This window comes from Diabrotica virgifera, chromosome 1 (assembly GCF_917563875.1).
Source record: "Diabrotica virgifera virgifera chromosome 1, PGI_DIABVI_V3a".
Lineage (NCBI taxonomy): Eukaryota > Metazoa > Arthropoda > Insecta > Coleoptera > Chrysomelidae > Diabrotica > Diabrotica virgifera.
Window position 1 is genome coordinate 256,038,964 of NC_065443.1, and position 24,513 is coordinate 256,063,476.

At 32.2% G+C, this 24,513-nt stretch overlaps 1 protein-coding gene across 1 annotated transcript in view; it reads left to right on the forward strand.

The window, feature by feature from the left end:
* LOC114329502 (chymotrypsin-like elastase family member 2A) overlaps window positions 1-19,394 on the forward strand; it is a 137,891-nt gene extending 118,497 nt beyond the window's left edge. The window contains exons 5-7 of the mRNA XM_028278633.2: window positions 9,559-9,712; window positions 15,434-15,560; window positions 18,553-19,394. Coding sequence (XP_028134434.1) covers window positions 9,559-9,712; window positions 15,434-15,560; window positions 18,553-18,744 — 473 coding nt within the window. The 3' untranslated portion in view covers window positions 18,745-19,394. The remainder of the gene's footprint in view (window positions 1-9,558; window positions 9,713-15,433; window positions 15,561-18,552) is intronic.
* The last annotated feature ends 5,119 nt before the right edge of the window (window positions 19,395-24,513 follow it).

Here is a 24,513-nt window from a genome sequence, read left to right on the forward strand (position 1 = left end):
GCAACTGTTGATTTTTCTGCATCGTTTTTATTGGTTATATTATCATTATTACACTACTGTGTGTTATTCACCATGAGTGATAATGTCGAAGTTAAGGTTGAGAGCAGAGATATAAGAACTTGGAAAGAACGTTTTTTTTTGAAAAGATCTTACAAAAGGAACAGACTGAGAAGAAAGAAAGTCACTACAATGTTGTGGCCAAAGCAGTAATAAATTAATGCCCGAAGTACAAGATGCGGAACTCTCTGCCCAGAAAACACTAAAACGATTTAGAATTGTTGAAGTTGGCGAAATATAAAAGTTGGCTTTTAGAATTGAACCCATCAAAGTATGTATCTGCTGAAGAAATTTTTGACATAATTGAAACAGCCTACGTTGCTATTGGTCATGGAAGTTGGGATCGGTTGAAGACTGAAACCGCCAGAAAATACGCAAATAGAAGAATTGATAAGTATGTTCAATAATTTTATATCAATTTTTGAGACCTGCTCACGGAAGAAGAGTAAAGCGAAGAGGGATCTTGTGTTGAAACCTATATTGCATTCAGAAATGAATAGTCGCTGTTAGGTAGATTTGATCGATATGCAGTCACAAGAGGATCACGGCTACAAGTTTATTATGGTTTATCAAGATCATTTAACAAAATTTGTTTTGTTGAGACCATTACAAAATAAGAGGTCGGGCGAAGTTGCTTATCAATTATTAACGGATAGATTTTTGACTTTTTACATTCAAGCATTTTACTTTCCAAAAATGGCCGAGAGTTCGGTAATGCAAATATAAATGCGGTAATGTCATACTGGTCTAAGGCGAAATTAGTTCATGGAAAACCAAGGCACAACCAGAGTCAAGGTTCAGTAGAGCGAGCTAACCAAGCCATCGAGAAAATGTTAGCAGTCTGGATGCAAGACAATAACAACAAGTGGTCAAAGGACTTCCGTTTTTTACGATAACGATCTTGTCCAGTATTTTACGTTTTAGAGAAATTATTTACAAATAGCCAGAGCAGCAAATTATTTACCGAGTTTTAGTTGAATCTAGGAATTACTGAAAAGTTTAGTAAAAACTAGTTTTGACTGAAATATGTTTAGTCTCAACTAGAATTAACTGAAAATATTTGATAGTTCTAGTTTTCACTAGTCAAAACTAGAATTGTCTAAAGCTCATAGTTAAACTGGTTTTTCCTAGTAGATTCGGGTTTTAATTGAAATCTGGTTTTTACGGTAACATATCCATGTTCAACAATCCCAAAAACCTCCCGAGTAATCTGTTTGTATCAATTTAGTGCCTAGAACCCTCGAAACTATAGAAGATAACCCTCAGCAGTAACCCTGGGTACTAGGTACTTCGGCAGTCGGTTCCGAATATAAAAATATGGCCCTGAGTTTACTGATTTTGACATGTTTATGCAGATTTGGATGCATGTAATGCACCTTCAAATGCAATTATGCATTTTTTACCCATTTTTCTACCCATTGTAGACTTTTTGACCTGACCTGACATCATCCTGAACACAATGCAAAAAGTTGCAAGTCTCTAGGTGCTGTATTTAAAAATCGATTTTTTTTTTAAATGCCCTGGTCTATAAATTCTTCTATGTAAACCGTTTTTATAAAACGCACACACAATACAGGCTTTTGAGTGGTCTATTTATTAATTTAGTAATTCATTTAGTACAAAAAGTAATAATTTATGTAATTATCCTATGTAATTTGGTCACTGAAGATTTGTAAATTATTTTTTCTACGAGCGTGCAAAAATGTCTACTTTCGCGCACGCATTTTAGTTTAGAAAGTTTTACTTTTCCGCACGCGTGTTACTTTTCCGCACGCGTTTTACTTTTCCGCACGCGTTTTACTTTTCCGCACGCGTGTTAATTTAGATATGTTAATATGGTTTTAAAGTAATTATAATACATGCAATAAACTAATATTTAGATATTATTTACTAATTTATTTCAAATATATCTTATTGTGTTTATGTTTTAATGAAATTAACGCGAGAATTCGATGAAATAAAATAATTTTGACATAATATTCGAAAGTCAAATTAGTAGACAATAACAGTGGTTTTGAATCGTCTTCATGGAAACCAAGATCTTCGTCATGCTAACCAATTATGCTGAAACTTTGGTTTTGACAACCTTGTCAAAGAATTAATTTGTGTATGTATTTTAATATTAATTAAATTAATTGATTAAGATTTGGTCATTTTTTAAAAACTCGTAGAAAAAATGTTGTTCCTAACGCTTGCAGAAAGTCTCTTTTTCTACAACCACTATTCAAAGTGCACTTTTCTGCACGGTTTTATGTTAGCAAACTTGATATTTTCTCACAGTATAAGATATTTGACATTAGTGTGCAGAAAAGTGACGTTTCTGTGCCGCAAAGTGACGTTTCTGTGCCGCAAAGTGACGTTTCTGTGCCGCAAAGTTCTGTTCTGCACAGTTGACTACCTCATTCTGAGTAACGTTATATTCTGTTTACATCCGTGGACTACCGCATTATGAGTAACGTTATATTCTGTTTACATCCGTGGTTAAACTTTAGACAAATATATAACCTATAAAACAATTATTATATTTAACTATAGCATAGAAGCTAAATTATGGATGTTACAACTGTTTTATTTTACAATTTTATTCTTATTAAACATTTTATAATTATCAAATAACCAATAAGGATTTAGCAACCTGTGCAAGAGACGTCGAATAAAGTAGGTTTTGTGTAAATCCGTGACTGCATAAATATAATGTCAATAATGTGTAATAATTGTTTAAATTTAAACAAATTAAGGCAGTGCATTAATTTTTTAACTGATTTCTGTGCAATATATTTAGGTATAAAGAATTTAAATTGATTAGTAGGTATTAATTAAATACAGTTTAAAATTTATCACATAGGTACCTATTATAATTAATCGTCGTTTGGAAATTGTGATTTTTATTTTTAGGAAAAACTGTGCTTGTAGAAAAAGTATAGTGTGAAACACGTGCAGAAAGGTAATTTCTCACTCGTTTGAATTGCGGCACTCGCTTGCGCTCGTACCGCAACTTTTCGAACTCGTGAGAAATTAGTACCTTTCTGCACTTGTTGCACAATATACTATTTCCGCACTCGACTGCTTGCCGAACTCCCGCTTCGCGTCGTTCGGCAAACTGCAGTCGGAAAAGTATGACTTTCTGCACTTGTTAGGAAAATAACTATCGTAAATTAAATATATACAGTTTATCCCAAACCAGTGGCGGCTCGTATTACTTTAAGTAGATAGTGCCAGAATTCGGGCAGCTGCCTAAATTTTTAGTGACGGTTCACGATATTGTCAAAAAAGGTATAATAGGTACGGATACTTTTACATTAATACCATTTCTGGGGCGTCAAGAAATTTAAAAATTTAAAATGCATTCAGTGATTGATTTGACATCATGTCCGTCCAGCAAGTAAAATCTCCAAAATCTCTCAACTTGTCGCCTTTTACACAAATATCGGAAAACTATAACTAACTGAAATTCACCAGCGAAGCGACGTCTGTCGTTTCATCGGCAATCACTGCAACACAAAGATAATTTTCAATTTCTTTCCTTATTTTCTCGTGATAAACGTCTAACATGCACTGAAGGAGTTCGTTTTGTGTTGTTTTAAGGTAGGTACATACTTTTAAAAGATTTGGAACTATGAATATGAACCTAAGTCGTTGTCTAATTCGGCTAACATTGAACAGTTCCATAAAGATTCCTCTGTTTTCTGAATTTTCCTTTTCGTCGTGATTTCTCAAAACAAACTCGGGGTTTTATTAAGAATTAAAAAATTTTAAATTATTTAAAAATATAATAATTTATAATTAAAAATGTAATAATTATAAATACAAAAACGAGCGAGCGAGCGAGCGCGTAAAGAAACTCGTAAATATAATGTAGTACTACCCTCTACGAGAATCTTTTTGGATCTACGATCCACTATTCACTATGATCATAGTAAAAAATATTAGACCTTTCTTGTCGAGCAAGATGAAATAGAACAAGTTCACGATTATATATATCTGGGTCAAATTCTAAAACTTAACAAGGAAAACCAAACAGCAGAGATCAAAATACGAGTTAGACTGGCATGGGAGGCATTTGGAAAACTAAGCTACATCCTTAAAAACAAAAGATATCCACCACATCTTAAGACCAAGGTATGCAATCAATGCGTACTCCCTGTTCTCACTTACGGTTCCCAAACGTGGACGTTTACGAATGCAAACATGGACAAGATCATAAAAACGCAAGGAGCAATGGAAAGGCAAATTTTACACATAAGACTAATGGATAAAAAGAGAAACGAATGGATAAGAGAGAAAATCCCAAAGTTAGGGATGTTAGACAAGAAGTTGCAAAGTTGAAATGGAGATTTGCCGGACACACTATAAGACAAAAAGAAGACCGATGGAACAAAATTCTCATAAATTGGAGACCGTGGGAATATAAACGAAGCAGAGGAAGATCACAAATGAGATGGGTAGATGATATCAAGAAGCACGTGGGCTCTAGGTGGATGACTGTAGCGACAAACAGAGAAGAATTGAAAAGGATTGGGGAGACCTATGTCCAAAGATGGACCGAAGAAGGCTAATTAGATAGATAGATTGTCGAGCCAGGCACGAATAGTCTCATTTAAACGTGTATTAAAAGTGCAATATAGCTCTATCTCTGTCACACAGAATTCCCGTAAATCTTTCTCTTTTCAGGCGAGACATCTAAGATTTTGGCACGATCATCGCCTCCGCTGTGAGTGGCGAGGGTTGTATTACACTACACCGTTGCCAGATTTTATATAATTTATAAAGAGGAAAGAAATAAGCACCAAAAACGAACGGGCATTAAAACGGTTTAAAGATAAAGAAAATATGTTTCTGTATACAAATAAGGTAGTGCCATGGCTCCATGGCACTACCTCACCGGCCGCCACTGTCCCAAACCCTTTTTTCAGTGCGTCATAGGTTATCGAATTCGCTCTAACAGCCCGTTCACACTTGTCGTGTGTCGTATCCGTATTTTAATCGGAAGTTCCAGAGGCAGAGCATTTTATATGGAGATATTCACATTTATCGGACACCGATTTTTATTGGCGACGACAATAAATGTCGGCTGTTTTGCGAGCCCTCGTCTCCCGAAAAAAAAATCGTGTCGGATCTCGTTTGACTGTAAATAATAATAGCGCTGTTAACATTTGTCGGGAGTCGGTGCTAGTGATGCTACATAAATTCAACAGGGAATTAGTGAGATTGGGACAAATAAATGATGAAATTTCGCTAGAGATTAATTCTAAGGGGAATGGAGATTGTTAAATGATAAATAATTATATTAGTGGAGTCAATGAAGGTTTTCACCTCCGATTTCGTTGAACCTCCATCGATTTTCATGAAAATTGGTAAGTATGTAGAGGATACCTTAAGAATCAAAGGTGACATGACGCCAACTTGCGCTTTTACCCTGGGGGTGGATGCCACCCCTTCTCGGGGGTGGAAATTATTTTATTAAAAATAATACCACTAATCGATAGAGGGACAAATTATAAGTAAAATTTGTTATATAAAGTTATTCCAATAAATCAATAGTTTTTGAGTTATTAAAGATCAAAAGTTTTGATTTTTCCTGAAAAAAATCCATGTTTTAAAGCAGTTTTTCATAAATAACTCAAAAACCATAAGTTTCTTTAAAAAAGTTGTTATTACCAAAATCGAAGATAATATAAAAATAAATAAGCTCCTTATTCGAAAAATCCTTTATTACATATACAAAGTGAATTATATGCAATTGAATGTATATTTTTTTTCCGCGAGTACTCAAATCTTAGTATTCAAGCTTAAATAACAGGAAAACGATGCACTTTGTTAAATATAGATACTAAACATTTTAATGAAGTACTTAAAGGTAACTATCAAAAAGCTATATAAGAAGTCGATAGCATCAAAATTAAGCAAGTTATGATGGAAGTAAGAGGACCCTTTCAGATTTTTTAGGGAAGAATGAAAAATGAAACATACGTCATTTCCACAAAAATTAAAATTTATAGTAACCCATTTAAAACTATATTTATTTTAACATGAGTAATAACTTCAACAATTTTGACCGGTTTAGAATGCATATTTTTGAAAAAAAATACGATTAAAAAAAATTAGAATTTTTTAAATTTTCGTGAATTTCATTTTCTTTTGATAATAACTCCAAAAATACTCGATATACTTAGAAAATGGTAGAGAACAAAATTTGAGTATTAACTTTATTTAAGCTTTTTCTTTTTTTAATATTTTTTTACGACAAAAAATAACCGAGATAGAAACATTTAAAACCTAAATTTTACTGCGAGAACCATGTAACCAAGGCCCTTTCACCTTGTATTTAAAAAAAATAAAGGATTTAGAAAATTATGTTTAATACAGTGTTATAGATGTTATAGACCTTTTACTTAGCTTTGTAATGGTTTTTGGATAAATCTCATATTTCAAAAATTAACTGAGCTATTTTAAAAAAACCAATAACATTTTCTTTGAAAAAATTTTATAGCGGAGATTTTGTATGTATACAGGTTGTGGGAAGTCCAATTAGTCGTTTGTTGTAGGAGATACGAAAAAGTTTATTTAGGTGAGATTGGGGTATAGATAATATCAGAATTTAAATACATTTCCAAATATACAGGGCCACCCATATTGACAGGGTGAAACAAAATTATCTTTTGTTTAATGGAACACCCTGTATATTTTTACATTTTTGGATTTTCCTCTATGTTTTATTTCTTAAAATATCAGGTTTTGTGATGTTATACGAAGATAATTAATAATAAAAAAAATAATTACGTTTTCTTTTCAAATTTCATAGCAATATTCACCCCCTGTATAATTGTAGTGATTTGACATCAGAAAATCAATTTATGTTCAAGTGATTTTTAATATAGTCTATTATTGTTAAAAATTATTAATCTAGCAAAACGTTTAATTTTAGCTAATACAGGGTTGGTCGAAACTGAATGAGTGTTTTCTCAAAGTTTGAGAGTATGAGTTTTCTCAAACGGAGCAGCCTGTAATGCCTGTAATGAGCATTATAATGAAATGCTATTGTATGGCACTTTATTATTTCCCACCCTGCCAGTGAGAACTGAATTTATTTTTGAAATCCCTAACTTTATGTCTTTAATTATTTTAAATATTCTAAACGATTAAAAAACAATTAAATTAAATTGAAATGAGTAAGCAGTGTATATCTTCCACATTTACTTCATATTTAACGTAGCCTGTACCATAAAATTGCACAGATTATTATCCCTGTATAGCAACGATATACATACCATGAATTTGAATTCATACTTGAGAAATGTCCTATATCCAGTCTCACAAAAAAAAGGGATTCTTCAAACATAATATATATGCAGACAAAATCAGCCAAAGTGATTTGCGATACTTAATTAAAGGCCGTACCAAGTTGGTTTTGTTGAATATAACATGAAAGCACGACGATACTTTAGTGATAAGCGTATTTTTCGTAGTAGCTATAGTATGTTGTTTTATATTATGTATTACCTATAATAAATTAGTTATAGTATGTTTCATTTATATAAAAAAATGTAAAACAAACAAAAATTCTGTTTATCTTGTAGTTGTTTTTTCGTATAGATATTGTTTTATATTGTAGTAAATTGAATTTAGTTTTAGTATGTTCCGTTTGTTTGTAGAATTATATTTAATTAGATTTGCTTTAATTACTAAAATAAATAAATTTTCAATTATATTTTATGTATTTGTGGAAAAGGAAACCTAGCATTAGCGGCCACATTTCTATAACGGCCAATTGTTTTCTATTTTTAGTGGCCGTTATTGGCAGGTTTTACTGTACCAATAATATTTTATTGAATTATGAAATATTATTTAAATAAAAAATTTATAAACTTGATAAAAGAAAGTTTGCTTAGAATTTACTCCTCTATCTAATTATGGGGTTATTTTTAATAAAATAGTGTTCACCCATGAGAAGGGGTAACATCCACCCCCAGGATAAAAGCGCAAGTTGGTACCATATCATTTTTGTTTCTTGAGGTATTATCTAACTACTTACCAATTTTCATGAAAATTGATGGAGGTTCAACGAAATCAGGGGTGAAAACCTTCAGTGACTGCCTTTTTGGAAATATAAAAGAACAATTTTTTTCGTGATTGTCGATTTGCTAATTTTCTGATTTTTGGTTGCTATAAGGTTTGAGAAATTAATAAAAATTATAAATCATGCACATAAATGTAAAAAAATATTTATTTTACTTAATTAAACGAGATTGCTTGAGCCAGAAGGCTGAAATCTGCATTTTTATCATTAAAAAAAAAGGAGGATTTCACCCCTAAAATGCAGAAAGCGCAACTTGGTGCCATATCACTTTTGTTTTTTTAGGTATCCTCTAACTAATAAACAATTTTCATGAAAATCGATGAAGGTTCAAAGAAATCGTGGGTGAAAACATTCAGTGACTACACTTTCAGAAATATAGAAGAAAAGTTTTCGTGATTTTCGACTTATTAATTTTCAGATTTTTGGTTACTATAAGGTTTGAAAAATTAAAAAAAAATGTAATTCATGCACATAAATATAAAAGAAATATTTATTTTTCTTAATTAAAAATTACTTGCGCCATAATGCGGAAATCTGCATTTTTTACAATTTAAAAAGTAGGGGTGTATTGCACCCCTAAAATGCAAAAGCGCAAATTGATGCTATATAACTTTTATTGCTTGAGGTATTCTCTAACTACTTACCGATTTTCATGAAAATCGATGAAGTTTCAACGAAATAGGAAGTGAAAACTTACAGTGACTGCACTTTCAGAAATCTAAAAAATAATTTTTAAAAAAGGGGTGTATGTCACCCCTAAAATGCAAAAAGCGCAAGTTGGCACTATGTCACCTTTGTTCCTTGAGGTATCCTTTAACCACTCACCAATTTTTATGAGAATCGATGGAGGTTCAACGAAATCTGAGGTAATAACTCATATCCACCTTCATTGACTCCACTATATATAATGCATAATATATTACAATATATAATATTGAGTACATTATTTTTCGCCGGTCCGGAACAAGAATGTCGTAACTGCAAAAAGCGAAATTTCTCAGGAGAGCAAAGAAACGATTTTTAAATATTTAAAATACGAATTAAATGAGGAATAATCGTCCAGGAGCATCGGTATGCCATTTATCTTTACAATGATGGCGTTTATTTTTATCCGTATTGGTTCGAATTTAATTATCTTAATTTACTCCCCTCCTTTAAACCCTATCTACAGCTGCGTCATTATTCATCTAAAAAATTTTAAATATTTGAAATATTTAAAATAGTGATTAAATAAAGAATAACCGTCCAGAAGCATCGGTAGGCGTTTATTTTTACAATGACGACTTTTGAAATAACTTCCAAATAAAATTTTGTATCCAAGTGGAATCCAAGATATTCACAACTTTTGAATGATATAGTCATAATACCTAACTGTAGAAATGTTGAGCCAAGCGTACTGCCTTATTTTTTCTAAAATATTTCAGCTCTCATGAAACTGTCCCGTCCGGTGAAATTTACAAAGGAAAGCAGAGTTCGAGCGGTTTGCTTACCATCCACCAGACTGCTGAGCAACCAAACGGATCTGTGTTATGCTACAGGATGGGGAAGGGCTTCAGAAGATGGAATGCTGTCAATCAGGTGAGTGTGATTTATTTAATTCAACCGAAATGGAAGTGAAGCTCTAAAGATTTTAACAAATATTTAGGGATGTGGTATTAATAAATATTATTTACTACTATTTTATATTTATATTGATTTCAAAAAACCATAAATAAAATTATAGGGAGGAACAAACAGAGTAGAATGAGGCACCCTAAAGAGAAAGCTCCAAAAACTATAAATTATTAAGTTCAGTTAAGTATTAAGTATTATTAAAATAAAAATAGGTATATACGATGTGCTAAACAGAGAAATGTTTAACTAATTTTTATGGGAAATAAGCCACAATTTTACTAAAAAAATGATTTTTTGCACGATTGATCATTTTTGACTGTTTACCGTGACAGATTTTACGTCAGTAGGTGACATTTTTACTAGCAACTCGACGGTAAGTAATCCAACTCGACGGTAAGTACTCCAACTCGACGGTACATAATTCACTTACCGTCGAGTTAAAAAAGTCTCTTAATTTTAATTTATTTTTTGAAAGAATAAAGAAAACTAACGAATTATTTATTAATATTGAAACTTATGGTACAATTTATTAAATTATTTAATGAAATCCCACTTGTTTGGGCTGTGATTTCACTTCTAACAGAAACTCCTGCAGAATCGCATACATTAGTAGTATCCAATATTTTTTCTCTTCAAATACGCGATCAAAGCTGAAAACTTGGAAATATCAATGCCATCATAAAGAAAAACGGTGGATTTAATCATTGAATATTCTGCCCAGAGGCTTCCAGGAGCTTTCAACTGCATATGTCTTTCAAGGAAATATGCCAATAGAGTCTTTTCTTCGATTCTTAAATTCTTGTCTTCGCACCATTTTTTAAAACTTTGGTAGGTATTTTGATAACGGATTTTGGATTTTTCGGGAATAATTGCGGAACACCCTTCTTCCCAAGCCCGTTCAATTTCTTCAAATTGACTTTCGCTCATATTTTAATTTATAATAATCAAAATTGTACTTAAAATTATTGACAACTAAATAAAAACTCAATTCTCCATTGTTGTTATGCACCCTAGTTACTACCTAACAACCAAAGTATCTATCTTGATAAAATGAATGAAACTAGTCAATATCACGAAAATGTTTAATTTTATAATTTATAATGGTATCAATCGTGCAAAAAACGTTATAAGCATGTCGAACGTTAAGGGTAACCGATCTCAGACAATAATTGGAGTCGTCGCTCCGCTCCTCCTCCAAACAATTGTCTTCGATCGGTATAAAACCCTTACCGTTCTCCATATTTAATATACTATTATTAACTTATATCTCCTACTTTCGTCGTCTCTTGTGATTATATATTGTAAAATCCGGAGATATGGGATGCAGCCAGAAAGCAGTTTATTAACGAAAAGTCTTGGATTTAAAATATTGTTTATTATATTTTTATTTCAATTATTCTAATTGTTTAAAAGGTAGTAAACTTTGCATCTGGGGCTTTTCGTTGTTTTCCTCGTAATACGAGAGATGTCGCTGAATTGCCTCTCAGAGGTGGGTTCATTGCATTGCGATGGTTTGCCTTAAATTGGCAGAATTGTTTGTATTTCCTTCAGAGTTGAGACTTCTGAGCTTCACCGATGAGGCATAAGGATGCTGAAATAGCTATATGGAGATGGTGGTCCAACTCTGAATCAAATATAAACAAAACCTGCCTTGATCTTTTTTTAACTATTATTAACGTTTCGACGCCCAAAATAACACCCTACTTTTCCTCGATGTTTGTCTCAAAGAAGGATACTGTATGAGACTCAAGTGTATAGAAAACCTACACACAACAACAGATATCTCAATTACAAATCAAATCACAACATCAACGTTAAAAATGGAATCATTGTATCCTTATATGATAGAGCCAAAATTACTTGTTCTAACGACAATTCATTCTTAGAAGAAAAACAATTGTTAACACATGTTTTATTAAAAAATGATTATCCTTTATCGTTTATAAATAAGAAATTGTCAAGATTGGATCGAATGGAACAGAACAACTTAGAACGGGATCCTATAGCATTCACAAGAAATAATACGAGGAAAATATCAATACAATATATAAAAGGACTATCCGAGAAACTTAAAACAATAGGAAATAAATTCAACATTTCAACAACATTCAAAACAACAAACACGTTGAAATCTATGCTATCTAAAACTAAACCTAACTGTGAACAAGAAAGAACAGATAATTATATTTATAAAATAGCTTGTGAATGCGAACAATTTTATTTAAGTGAAACATCAAGACCATTAAACGTTAGAATAAGTGAACATCAGCCTTATATTAAAAATAGAGAATTTGATAGATCTCAATTATTAGTGGAGTCACTGAAGGTGGATATGAGCTATTACCTCCGATTTCGTTGAGCCTCCATCAATTTGCATGAAAATTGGTGAGTGGTGAGAGGATATCTTAAGGAACAAAGGTGACATCCCATCAAAACTAGTTAGTTGCAAAAATACCACAAGAAAATAACTTCAGAGAAATATTTATTCACTTAAAAGAAAAAGTCAAGAGCAGCTTTAAGTCCTTAAGAACAGTCTAAAAACGATTAAAGTGTAGACCTTAACCTCAAAGAAAATATACAAGCATACATAATAACGCTAGACTTATTTATTTATTTAGCGTATGTCATTTCGACACATTCATAAGGTTTCAATAAACAATTAATAAACAATCTAAATCAAAATTAACTCTATTAGTCCAGGTTTTCACCTCGCAATTTTTACAGAATGGATGGATTTGCTTGAAAATTTAAGAATAAGTAGTAGATAGTCCAAGGATCAAAATCTATATTATGCTGTGGTTGCCACCCCATTTCGGGGGTTGAAATTTTTTATTATATTTTGACAACAAAAGTTGGTAAAAATATTCATTCTAAGCAAAAAATTTTCTATATATTTTTTTGAAAAAATTAATAGTTTTCGATTTATTCGCTATCGAAATTGTTAGTTTTATATCGAAAAAATCAATGTTTTTCGATATATACTCATTTACTATTCACTCAATTTTTTCCATAGAAAAATTTTTTTAACACCAAGTTCTTAGGAATTAAATAGCCTGCAATTTCTTTTTAAAACATTTTTTAGTATATCTGATGCTAATCTCTTTCTATTCTGAAGAAAATGGCATCTTTTACCAACCTACCAAAATTCGTTATTCGCTTTTAACTCAATTTTTTTAAAACTGATCATTCTAAACCAGTCAAATTTCTAGAATCTATTACTAAAATATAAATAAAAAAGGCTGAATGAGTCCAATGACTAAAAATACCGCTAACTTACATTATTATGCTCCCAATTTGATTTCTTCTTTTTTTTTTCAAAAAAATATATTGATTTTTTAACCGTAACTTTTTTATTTTTTATCTTAGAAAGTTTAGTAAAAAAGAATTTTTTAGGTGTTTACAAGGTCTATTAAGGCTATTGATATTAAATCCTTATAAGATCCTCAGTCGCAAAAATTGGTGACTTTGAAAGGGTTGGTAAAGGTGGTTTTTGCATGTTATTACTAGTTTTAATTGTCAATAGCTCACTCAATTTTTGCCGTGAGAAAAATGTTTGCAAACCATGTTCTTAGGAATTAAATAAGATATAATTTCATATTTAAACATTTTTTCGTATCTCTGATGCTAATCTTTCTATTCTGAAGAAAAGAGCATTTTTTACCAAACTACAAAAATTCGTTATTCGCTTTTAACTCCATTTTTTTAAACTGATTATTATAAGCAGGTCAAACTTCTAGAACCTATTAATAATACATAAATAAAGAAGACCAAATAAGGTCAATGACTAATATTAATTAGGGTGGTGATTAGGGGGTTGCTTCCGATCACTTTTTCACTGAAAATAACTAGAGACTGACATTATTTTCAATATGTCACTTAATTTTTGAGCTAGATACTTTTTTCATTTCTGGAGATAGATATTTGTAAATACTTTAAATTAGTTTGAACAAGTTATTCTCGAAAAATGCGTAGTTTTCCCGTCTTTTGACTTTGAAACTACAATTTTTATCATTTGACGAAGAAGAGCTAGCATAAAATAAAGTATAGCTCGATTACTATTGGTCTTCAAGAAAATAAAAAAAAGTTTTGTTTATTTTTTGAAAAGGAACATTTTTGTTAAGCAAAGTTGTTTTGAGAAAACGAAAACTTTTTGAGTTATTAGCAGAAATCTGATTAAAAACATTGATTTTTTCGATTTAAAACTAACACTTTCGATAGCGCGTAAGTCGGAAATTATTAATTTCATCAAAAAAATATATAGGTTTTTTGCTTAAAATGAATGTTTTTACCAACTTTTGTTGTCAAAATTTAATAAAAAATTTCAACCCCCAAAGCGGGGTGGCAACCACCCCCATGGTAAAAGCTCCTTTCGGCATCATATAGATTTTGATTCTTGGACTATCTACTATGTACCTATTTTCAAATTTTCAAGCAAATCCATCCATTCTGTAAAAATTGCGAGGTTTTGTCCTATTTTAAGCTTCATTACTTGGACTATAATATATAAAAATACGTAATTATAATCAACTTATAGACCACAAAAAGAACAAAAATTTTGATGTACAGACCTCTAGCCAAGTCGATCCTCACTTACACGTGAGAAACCTGGAGGATAACAAAAAGTAATAAAAAGCGGTTAGGCTGTTTTGAACTTAACATCCTCAGGCATATTTATAAATGCATGCAGGAAAACAGATTATAGTGTAGACGCTATAATGTTGAGCTTTACCGCCTTTATAGTAAGCCTAGTATTGATAGATCTATCAAAATAAACCGACTGCGGTAGCTAGGCCCCCTAGAGAGAATGAATGATATGGAGCCGTCGAAACACATTTATAAACAAAGACCAGATGAAGTTGGGGAGAAGAGCTAGGCCCAGAGCACGATCTAAGGACCAGGTGGAAGACGACTTATGAGTATTAAGAGTACGAAATTGAAAAACCATGGTGAAAGATAGGAAAGAATGGAAGCTGATTATGAAAGAGGCCAAGACCCACCATGAGTTGTAGAGCCAATGATGATGATGAACCAATTTATAGGCCAACGACCAGATTGTTAATGTAGTTAATCGACTTGGTAATTGCCCTTGTGCGCTCGCTGGTGGTGTGCAGCAGGTCTTACGTCATAGGTCAAATCCACAAAATGATGCAAGGTATAATTGTGTTTGGTTGAGCTTCCGACCATTCATGGGTCCATTTGGTGATCATGTTGGACCCGGTCGGTTCGGCCGATTCTACGGTTTGTATGGGAGATTTTCTCGAGCGCAGTCGACTTTTGATTGCATCTTCTGTATAGTTATGAATTGGCAGCGCTGTGTTGTTTCGGATCTTTTTATATTCTTTGGTTAGCAGGTTGAATCCATGAACGTGTGATGGTGGAATATCGCTCAGCACTGGTAACCAATGAGTTGGTGTGGACTTGGTTACTCCAGGGATCATTCTCATGGTGTTATTTAGTTGGACATTAATCTTTTGAACGCAAGCACTGCTGATCTACATTTAGCTGCAAAATAAACAAGAAATAAGCCTGAAGACCTTCGTGTATTAAGTATTCTTGATGCTAAATTGTTGTTTAGGTGAAAGCCTAATCTTTTGATCAGACCTTTTTAGGTAATAATTTTATGCTCTCTAGTATTAAAACTATACAACAAACATTTTTGGGATTCTCTAACCTCTTTTATTTTAGGTTATTGGAATCTAGGGTTCCAGTACACGACAATGCAGTTTGCAGAAAGAAGTATGGCCATGCTGTCCATATTAAATCTGGACATCTGTGTGCAGGACATCTTGATGGATCTAGTGGAACTTGTGTGGTAAATAAAATATATAACAATAGTTTATTAGAGGAGGTGTACAGATAATATGACAATGTATAGATTTTAAAATGTGCTTCGTGACTAATGAATTGTGTGATGTGAGAAACTTCGAACGTTTTCTAGAATGATTTTTGTAATTTTGTAACATAAATGAACGATCACAAGAGGCGCTAGACAATATTTCACAATATCCTGCTTTGGCAGCTTTATACTCCCTAGAAAAGTATCTCAAATATTCTAAGTATAAGTGAAAGTTTGTAAAATACACAAGCCAGCCCGTTTTAACAAAAACTCTAAAGGAGTAACAAACTGATGTTGCTCATAATTTGCTGTTATTCTAATCCACTGAAAAATATTGTTTTTTGCTCTATCTTCGCATTGTTTGGTATGTTATTAAAATAAAATAGAAATATGCTTTACTGTCATAGAAAATTGTACAATTTTATTGACAAAGCTTATAAAAAGTAATGAAAACAAAACAATAACAATACAATAACAATAAAATTTACTAAAATTACATAAATGTTCAATATAATTACAAAAATAATAATAATTAAGTCACACAGAAGCAAGCACTTGCATAATTTAAAAATTTAAATAAATTGCAAATTGCATAGTCTATTAGTAACTAATAAGTTTAAAAGTTAGGCTGCTGCATATGACACCCAAATATAGATAAAAAAAATACTACTTGTACAAAGGGTACTCTAATTTCTTAGTTATTGATTAAGAAATTCTTCTACTGAATAATATGGTCTTTCAGATAGGAAAGTTTTTGTCATTTTACGGAATTTGGAGAAAGGTGCTGCAGATTTAAGTTGTAGAGGGAAATGGTTGTACAGTTTTTTTGCGGAATATCATAATATAGATTCTTTTACTAACTCAGAGGACGGGGTCGGTAAATATACGTCGTTGCTGGAAAGACTTGTAGATGTTTACGAATTAAGCAAAAACTTTCTAAAATATATAAAGAAGGAAGTGTTAAAATCCTGTGACCTTTGAAGTATCTTCTGCAATATGTTGTTCTTCTGAGGACAAACAGATATCTTTGTAATTTGAAAATAACATCGGATTGGACAGCTGTACCAGAACCCCAAAAAGGAAGACCATATCGAAGATGCGACTAGAATAAAGAAAAATATGTTATTTTGGAAGAAGCTAAATTGAGTTCCTTCGAAACAGATCTTATCACATAGCAAACTGAAGATAAATTTTTTTTCTTAACAAATCGATATGAAGGGACAATTTAAGGTTGCTGTCTAAAAAAATACCAAGAAATTTTTTAGAATCAACGGTATTGATGTGTCTGTTATTAAGAGGTAAGAGTTGAAGAGCTTCTTTATAAGATAATGCTACTGTTTTATCTGCGTTAAACGAGAGCAAATCAGAGTCGGACCAGGTTTTTATTGTAAGTAGATCAGAAGTTATTGTAGCACGAAGAGTTGCAATATTTGAGTTGCTCCAAGTGATACTGGTATAATCAGCAAAAAGAAAGGTTTTTCCATTGTTTTTTAAAGTGTGATGTCATTAATCAAGGTAAGAAAAAGTAGAGGACCAAAGTCTGAACCTTGAGGTACCCCACATACAATGTTTTTGAGACTAGAGTCTGTATGATTTGCTCTAACCAGTTATTTCCTATCATCCATATAAGATTGGAACCTATTTAAAGAAATACCTGGAATTTCGTAGAAATTTATTTTTTTTTATCAATATGTCGTGATTTACACAATCAAAAGCTTTGACGTAGTCAAAATAAAACGGTGGCAGTGTGAAGATTATTGTTCAGTGCTTGGTAAACCTTATGTAGTACAGAAAACATGGCATCAGTGGTACATTTATAAAAAGCCGAACTGACTTTCTGATAAAATGTTGTTTTCAACGAGAAAGGACGTAAGTTGGGCTTTTATGAATCTCTCAATAATTTTGGAGAGTACCGATAGTAGTGCAATAAGTCTATAATTGCAGTTATTTGATTATTCACCACCCTTATGAAGAGGAATAACGATGGCTGTCTTTAGGCACTCTGGAAATTTACCTTTCTCAAAAGAATCATTACTTAGTGAGATGAGGACTTCCAACACATTTTCTGGGAGATTTGAAAAAAAAATTATCGATAGACCATCAGTACTACAGGAAGATTTGCTTTTGATACTATCGATTGTTTGGATAAGTTCAGATTTATCAACTGGTTTTATAAAGAATTATTTCGAGATTTTTCTTGAATTAGGGAGATAGAAAATGGTATCTTGTTGTGGTAAAATAGTTGATGTAATAGTTTTACTCACTTTAACAAAGTATTAATTTATATTTTAAGGGTATGGAAGAGAAAACGTTTGAGCAGTGTGAGTTTTATTTCGAATATCGTTTTTCATGGAGTAAGTTTCTTTTGCAACACTTTTAGAGCTTCCCAGGCGGTTTTGATAGTACACTTTTTTAGCTGATTTTATAAGTTTAAGATAGGTTGCTATGTACTTGGTGATATATTTCGTGACAGAGACGTTGGTGGTAAATTTCTTGATGTAGAGTAGTGAACGCATATTCTTGGCTGATATGCGGATACCTTTGGTAGTCCAGGGTTTACGATGCTTTGGCTTAATTGTAATTAAAGGAAACGCTTTATTGAAGGTATTGTTATTCATCTTAGTTTTGAAACTCTAAAAATTTGTTTTCTCCTAATATACCCTAAATCTGTTCGTATTGAACCACATCTGAGCCTCCTCCAAAGTATCGCGTGCAACATCGGAAAGGTTTAGACAATCTTAGATTCTTAGACAATCCTTAGATCAATATATTCGTGTATTATTATACCCGTATATCCGCTTGTTTGACAGAAAATATTAACAGTATAACCTACAGTCTATTTTAATGTTTTTGGAATCACTTTCGTTAATTATTTATTATTTTCTATTTTTTTATTTTTGCAATCGTATCTTCTTTCATAGACACTATTTAATAATATTAATATTTATTTTTCATTTTATGTTTACAGGGTGACTCAGGTGGTCCTCTGCAATGTGCCATGCAAGATGGAAGATGGATCCTAGCTGGAATCACTTCATTTGGTTCAGGATGTGCCAAGCCTGGATTTCCCGATGTTTATACCCGATTATCCTATTACTTGCCATGGATAAAATCCAAAACGAGATCTCTACGACGAACTGGAAGGGAGAGAAAGATATAGAATGAGATAAATTTTGTTAATATATTTTAGGAACGGAGAATGTAATAAGTTAGTCTTTCATTAAAATCTAATAGATTTTTTACCGAGTCACAAGGTAAAGATCAGAGCAGTTTTTTTGTTATTTAAAATATTTAGATGCAATATTTTTATTTTAGCAGATTTAAACTCACGTTTTAGAGAAAACAGTCTTCGTACTATACGGGTTGCAATATTACTATTTTTAGTTATTATATTTGCCCGAATTGATAGTATAGGAAGTTTTGTTACATCTATATCATTTTTGAACGTTTAGCATCTATATCAGTTTACATAACAAACAGAACGTGGTTGGGTTTGTTGCACCTCCCAACATTACTAGTACTCTAACGAGCCCTGCATCAAGAAATATTGTACCGTACCTACTTTGAGTGAGGCATTTCTGCAACCCTGGGAAATTGCATAGAACGTGTTTCGCCTTCTGGTTATCAACAAGGCAGAATCTGCACTTTCTGTCAGTCCCATTTTGTTCATGGGTCCCTTGAGACGACAGCATTCTGTTAGGAGGCCTACGATAGTTCGTAGATCCTTCCTCTTCGTATCTAATATATCTTTAAATCTCTCCTTAAAAAGTTCATGTCCAAAAGCTTCAAAATTTTTGAGACCCATTTACTCTACCTACCCATACCAGTAGTCCATTTTTTCGTTTCCTTCAATACTGTAATGTCCAGGATGTACCCAGAGTAAACTTATTTTCCTTTCTGGAAAGAGGACGGTAAACGCCTTTTCGAAATTATATTTAACCCTTGATTACACGTAATGAGTATTGTAGCGAGACAGTGTTCTGGCCGAGTGCTCTTTGGTATAAACATACTAACGAGTACTTGGCCGAGTACTCGACCCAGTCATATGGCGAGACAGTCACTCGGACCTTGTTCTATTACTAGGCCGAGTCTTCCACCTCCCACCCTTCAATCATATACTCGTCAATCCACTCGGTAGGTGTAAACAACACTCGATGTGTAACTGTGCGTGCACATTACCACTTCATCAGAGGAGACGACTTGTGTTAATCAATGTGATTTTTGATTCTCAATAGCTCAAATAGCTAACAAATGGAACTCAGATAGGACAATAAAGTTTAGTTTAGTTGTATAAGTCACACCCGTGCTTATGAAATTTCAAATCTTTGAAGTATAAAAATAAACAAAAACGTGATGCAGCATATGTATCGATTGTAGAAGAAATAAATATTGTTGGTTTTAAAACTCAAGAAGTCAAATAAAAAAAATTTTAATTCGACATATACCTAGACAAGAAATAAAAAATCAATGAATCGAAGAAATCGGGAGCAGCGAGATTTGATCTTCTTAAAATCCATTGTGTATATAGGCTATTGATTATGTTCAAAATAAGATAGCTAAAAGGAACTACAACGTTAACAGGATTTTATTGTCTCATATAGTCAATGGACCTCTAAATTTGAAAAAACCGCGGAGTGCTACCATTTATATGGGAGCGTTTTTGAGAAATGGGTGAATTAGTCCCTAGGCACAGGGTGAATTTGGGTGAGTGCTATGCACTTTTGGTACGAAGACGTCTACAGGAAAATTGTTCCAGGTTAAATTTACTATCGAAATATTACATTTTAAAGTCAACAATATTTTTATTCACAAAAATATATTCAAAAGAAAAGCAAAAAACAACACGAAAGAAAGCAATTTTGTTTTTTGCCCCATAACTTTTTTCCACGAGGATATAGGTATACACATTGCTTCAGCAGAAATTAACTCACACTTTTTATCTTTAAAATGACGTTTAGTAGAAGTATCTAGGATTTATATTTTCCGAAATATATATATATAGTGGCTAAACACCCCTTTAGGGGTTACGCCGCTTACGCTCTCTAGATCTATGTTTTGAGGTAGATCAGTCCTCATGTTCGTTATTTAATTTTCTCTGTTATTTTTCTCCACTCTTTCCTGTCTCTGGTTTTCCCTTTCCAATGTCGTATGCCCGCATTGTTGAGATCACTTACTACTTCTTGTAACCATGTAGATCTTGGTCTTCCACGTCTTCTTTTGCCAGCTGGTGTCCATTCCAATATTGAGTATATCGTCGTAGTTGATCCGGATCTCCATATGTGTCCTAGCCATTTTGCTCTTTGCTGTTTTATTTTACATACTATATCCTCCTCAATTTCTTCCAGTAACTCAAGGTTCGTTCTTTGTCTAAATTCATTGTCATTTATTTTTATTGGTCCTAATATTGCTCTTAGTATTTTTCTTTCTTGTATTCTAAGGTTTTCCTCTTGTTTTTTTGTCATGCTAAGAGTTTCGGCTGCATACATCATCGTCGGTCGAATTATTGTTTTGTATACTTTCATTTTTGATTTCTTACTCAATAACTTATTTTTAAGTAATTTTTTATTTGCATGGAAGCTCTTATTTGCTGTAATAATCCTTTCTTTGACTTCGGTTTCTCTTTCTCCATTGTTTGTTATTAATATTCCTAAATATTTAAATTTTTCGACTTCTTCAAAAGTGTATTCTCCTACTCTAACCTTTCTGTTTTCAAAGTTTTTGTCAAATCTCATTATTTTGGTTTTCTCTTGGTTTATTTTTAATCCCATTACTTTTCCTTCTGTTACCATTTCGTTTAACATTCGTTCCATTGTTTTTCTATTTTTTGTTATTAGCACAATATCATCAGCGTATGCTATTATTTGTCCTTCTCTCGTTCGGAGGGTGCCTTTGTTGATCTTCCTGACGACGTATTCTAGGGCAAGATTAAACAGAGTTGCTGATAATGAATCTCCTTGTCTCACCCCTTTATTGATGACAAATTCTTCTGTGTCGCCTACTTGAGTTTTTATACTAACTACAGTTCTACTCATTGTCATTTGTATTAATCTTCTTAATTTATGTTGTATTCCCATTTCTTTCAGAGCTACCATTAGTTTTGATCTATTTATTGTATCAAATGCTTGTCGAAAATCTATAAAAAGCAGTTCAATTTCTATTTTATATCCATGAGCTTTTTCCATAATTTGTTTAACTGTATGTATGGCATCTGTTGTAGACTTTCCCTTAACAAATCCGCATTGATAGTGTCCTATGATATTCGTGGTAGCTTCGGTCAGTCTTCGTTGTATTAAGGCGGACATGATTTTATATGCTGTGTTTAATAGCGTCAGTCCTCTGTAGTTTTTACACATCTGTTGATCTCCTTTTTTATGAATCGTGATAATTTGTCCTTTGTACCATTCTTCCGGCATTTTTTCTTCGTCCCATATGTCTTTTATTAAATTGTATAATCTATCTTTTAATTCTTCACCACCATATTTTATAAGCTCCATATTGATACAGTCCGATCCTGAGGCTTTACCATTACGGCTGCTATTAATAATTTCCTCAACTTCCTCTTTTGTTGGTATTTGTAGCTGGTTTCCTAACATCATTGTCTCTTCTCCTCTGTTTTCATTTAGGTCTTGATCTTGTTGTTCTGTTAATAATTCTTTAAAATAGTTAGTCCAAATTTCTTTATACTCTTCATCGTTTTCTGATACTTTTCCATTTTTATCTTTTATGCTTTTTATCTTTCCTTTAAACGTTTTGTTCTGCTCACTAATTTTCTTATAGAATTCTTTTGTGTTTCTGTTCTTACTCTCTTTTTCTATTTCTTTTATCTTATCATCCAACCACTCACGTCTAATTTTCCTTATTTTTTTCTTACATGCATGCCTTATTATATTGTATTCTTCCCTATAATCCTGTCTATTTGTTCTTATCCACATTTGTCTCATTTCTACCTTCTTTTTTAACATTTTATGGCATTCTTCATTATACCATTCTTGTCTTTTTTTGTTTCTTTTTATCCCTACGTGTACTTCCGCTGTTTCATTTATACATTTTTTTATATTTCTCCATTCTGTTTCTATATCCTTTGTAGGTTTAGATTGTTCCTTCAGTTTTTTGTTCATGTCATCAGCATATTTAATCCTTATGTCTGGAGTATTCAGTTTTTCTACGTGCCATTTATTTTTTGTTGTCGTGTTTTTTAGTGTTCTTTTGACTTTTTGTCTTACTTTTGCAGTCACCATAAAATGGTCTGTGTCTGCATGTGCACCTCTGTAGGACCTCACGTCTGTTACCGATGTTTGCTTCCTTCTTGTAATCAGAATATGGTCTATTTGTGACCATGTTTTTTGGTCTGGGGAAATCCACGTCACTTTATGGTATTTGGGATGTTCGAATTTTGTACTAACGATAATCATATTGGTACTAGATGCTAGATTACATAATCGTTGGCCATTGTCGTTAGTTTTTTCGTGTATTGTGTGCTTACCTGCTACTTGGTTAATGTAGTCTTCCTTACCTATTTGGGCATTAAAATCTCCCATTACCAGTATTGTGTCTTCTCTAGGTAACTTCTCCATTTCTCGTTCGAGTTCCTCATACAATTTGTCTTTTTCCTCCGCAGTAGCACTTTCAGTTGGGGCATATACGTTTATGATTGATATATTAAATGGTTTGGCGTTAATTCTCAGGTAAGCCATACGTTCATTTATTGGTTTAAATTGCATAATGTTATTTTTTATTTTTCCCATAATTATGAAAGCAACTCCATATTGACCTTGTTTTTCATGTCCCGAGTACTGTAGTGTGTAGTTTTTTCTATTTATTTCTCCTTGACCTGCCCATCTGATTTCTTGAATCACTGCAATATCAATTTGGTATCTTTCTAGTTCTGAGACGATATCCTGCATTTTTCCTGGTTCAAGCATTGTTCTGATGTTCCACGTACTTATTTTTAGTTGATCACATTTTTTCGGTTTTTTATTATATTTTTTTGTGTTCGTATGTTTTATTTTATCTAATCTGTTCAGGTCCTTTTCCTTTGCCATTTTCGTGTCCGTTTTTTGTGTTGTATCCAATATTTGTTTTTTTATCAGTTTTTTGGCGTGTCCTGCTTTGCCCTTTCCAGTTCATTCTTCTCTTTGTTCCATTTCCATTCAGTCCCGTCAATAATTAATTTTTGATAACCTACTCTAGTGTTCTTACCGTTTTCTTTTTGAAATTTTGCAATTCTCCGTATTTCTTGTTGTATTTTTTCCGAAATAGGATTTTTCAAAATTCGCTGCTCACAGCATTTTTGGACAATTTTCCCCATTATTTCGCAAACATTGTTCTGTAACTTTTTTCACGCATTTCTAGGTATATGCAATGGTACATTTATTAGAAAGATGATTCAATTACCTTTAAAATGGTTTATTGTACAAGGTTACTTGACTATTTTGAATCAAGTTCTGCTTTTTCAAGTTTTCCTATTTTTAATGATTTTTGATATTTTTTATGATTATTTTTTAAATTTCTTATTATGACTTTTTTTCTTGTACATTTAGGGATATACATTGTATAATAGAAAACAGCATATTTTCTTTACTTTAAAATGGTGTATTCCAAAAAAATCTAGGACACTTTTTTGAAACAAGATATCCGTAGGATATTCAAGAGTGTCCGTAATTTGAAAAAAATTTAAAAATTTAATTTTGTTTTAATTAGAAGAATATAATTGCATATTATAATATAGTTTTTAATTCCAAATAATTTTTCTTAATAACAGTTTTCGATATTGTGAAATATAAAGGTACTTGACTCCTGAGCAAATTCATATTTTTTAACATACCTCGTACACTATTAATAAAATTTTATATCTGATGATTGCGTTTGAGGTTTCAGACTAGGAGCATTTTATAAAGAATAACTTTTTTTTCATAAAATTAATACTAAA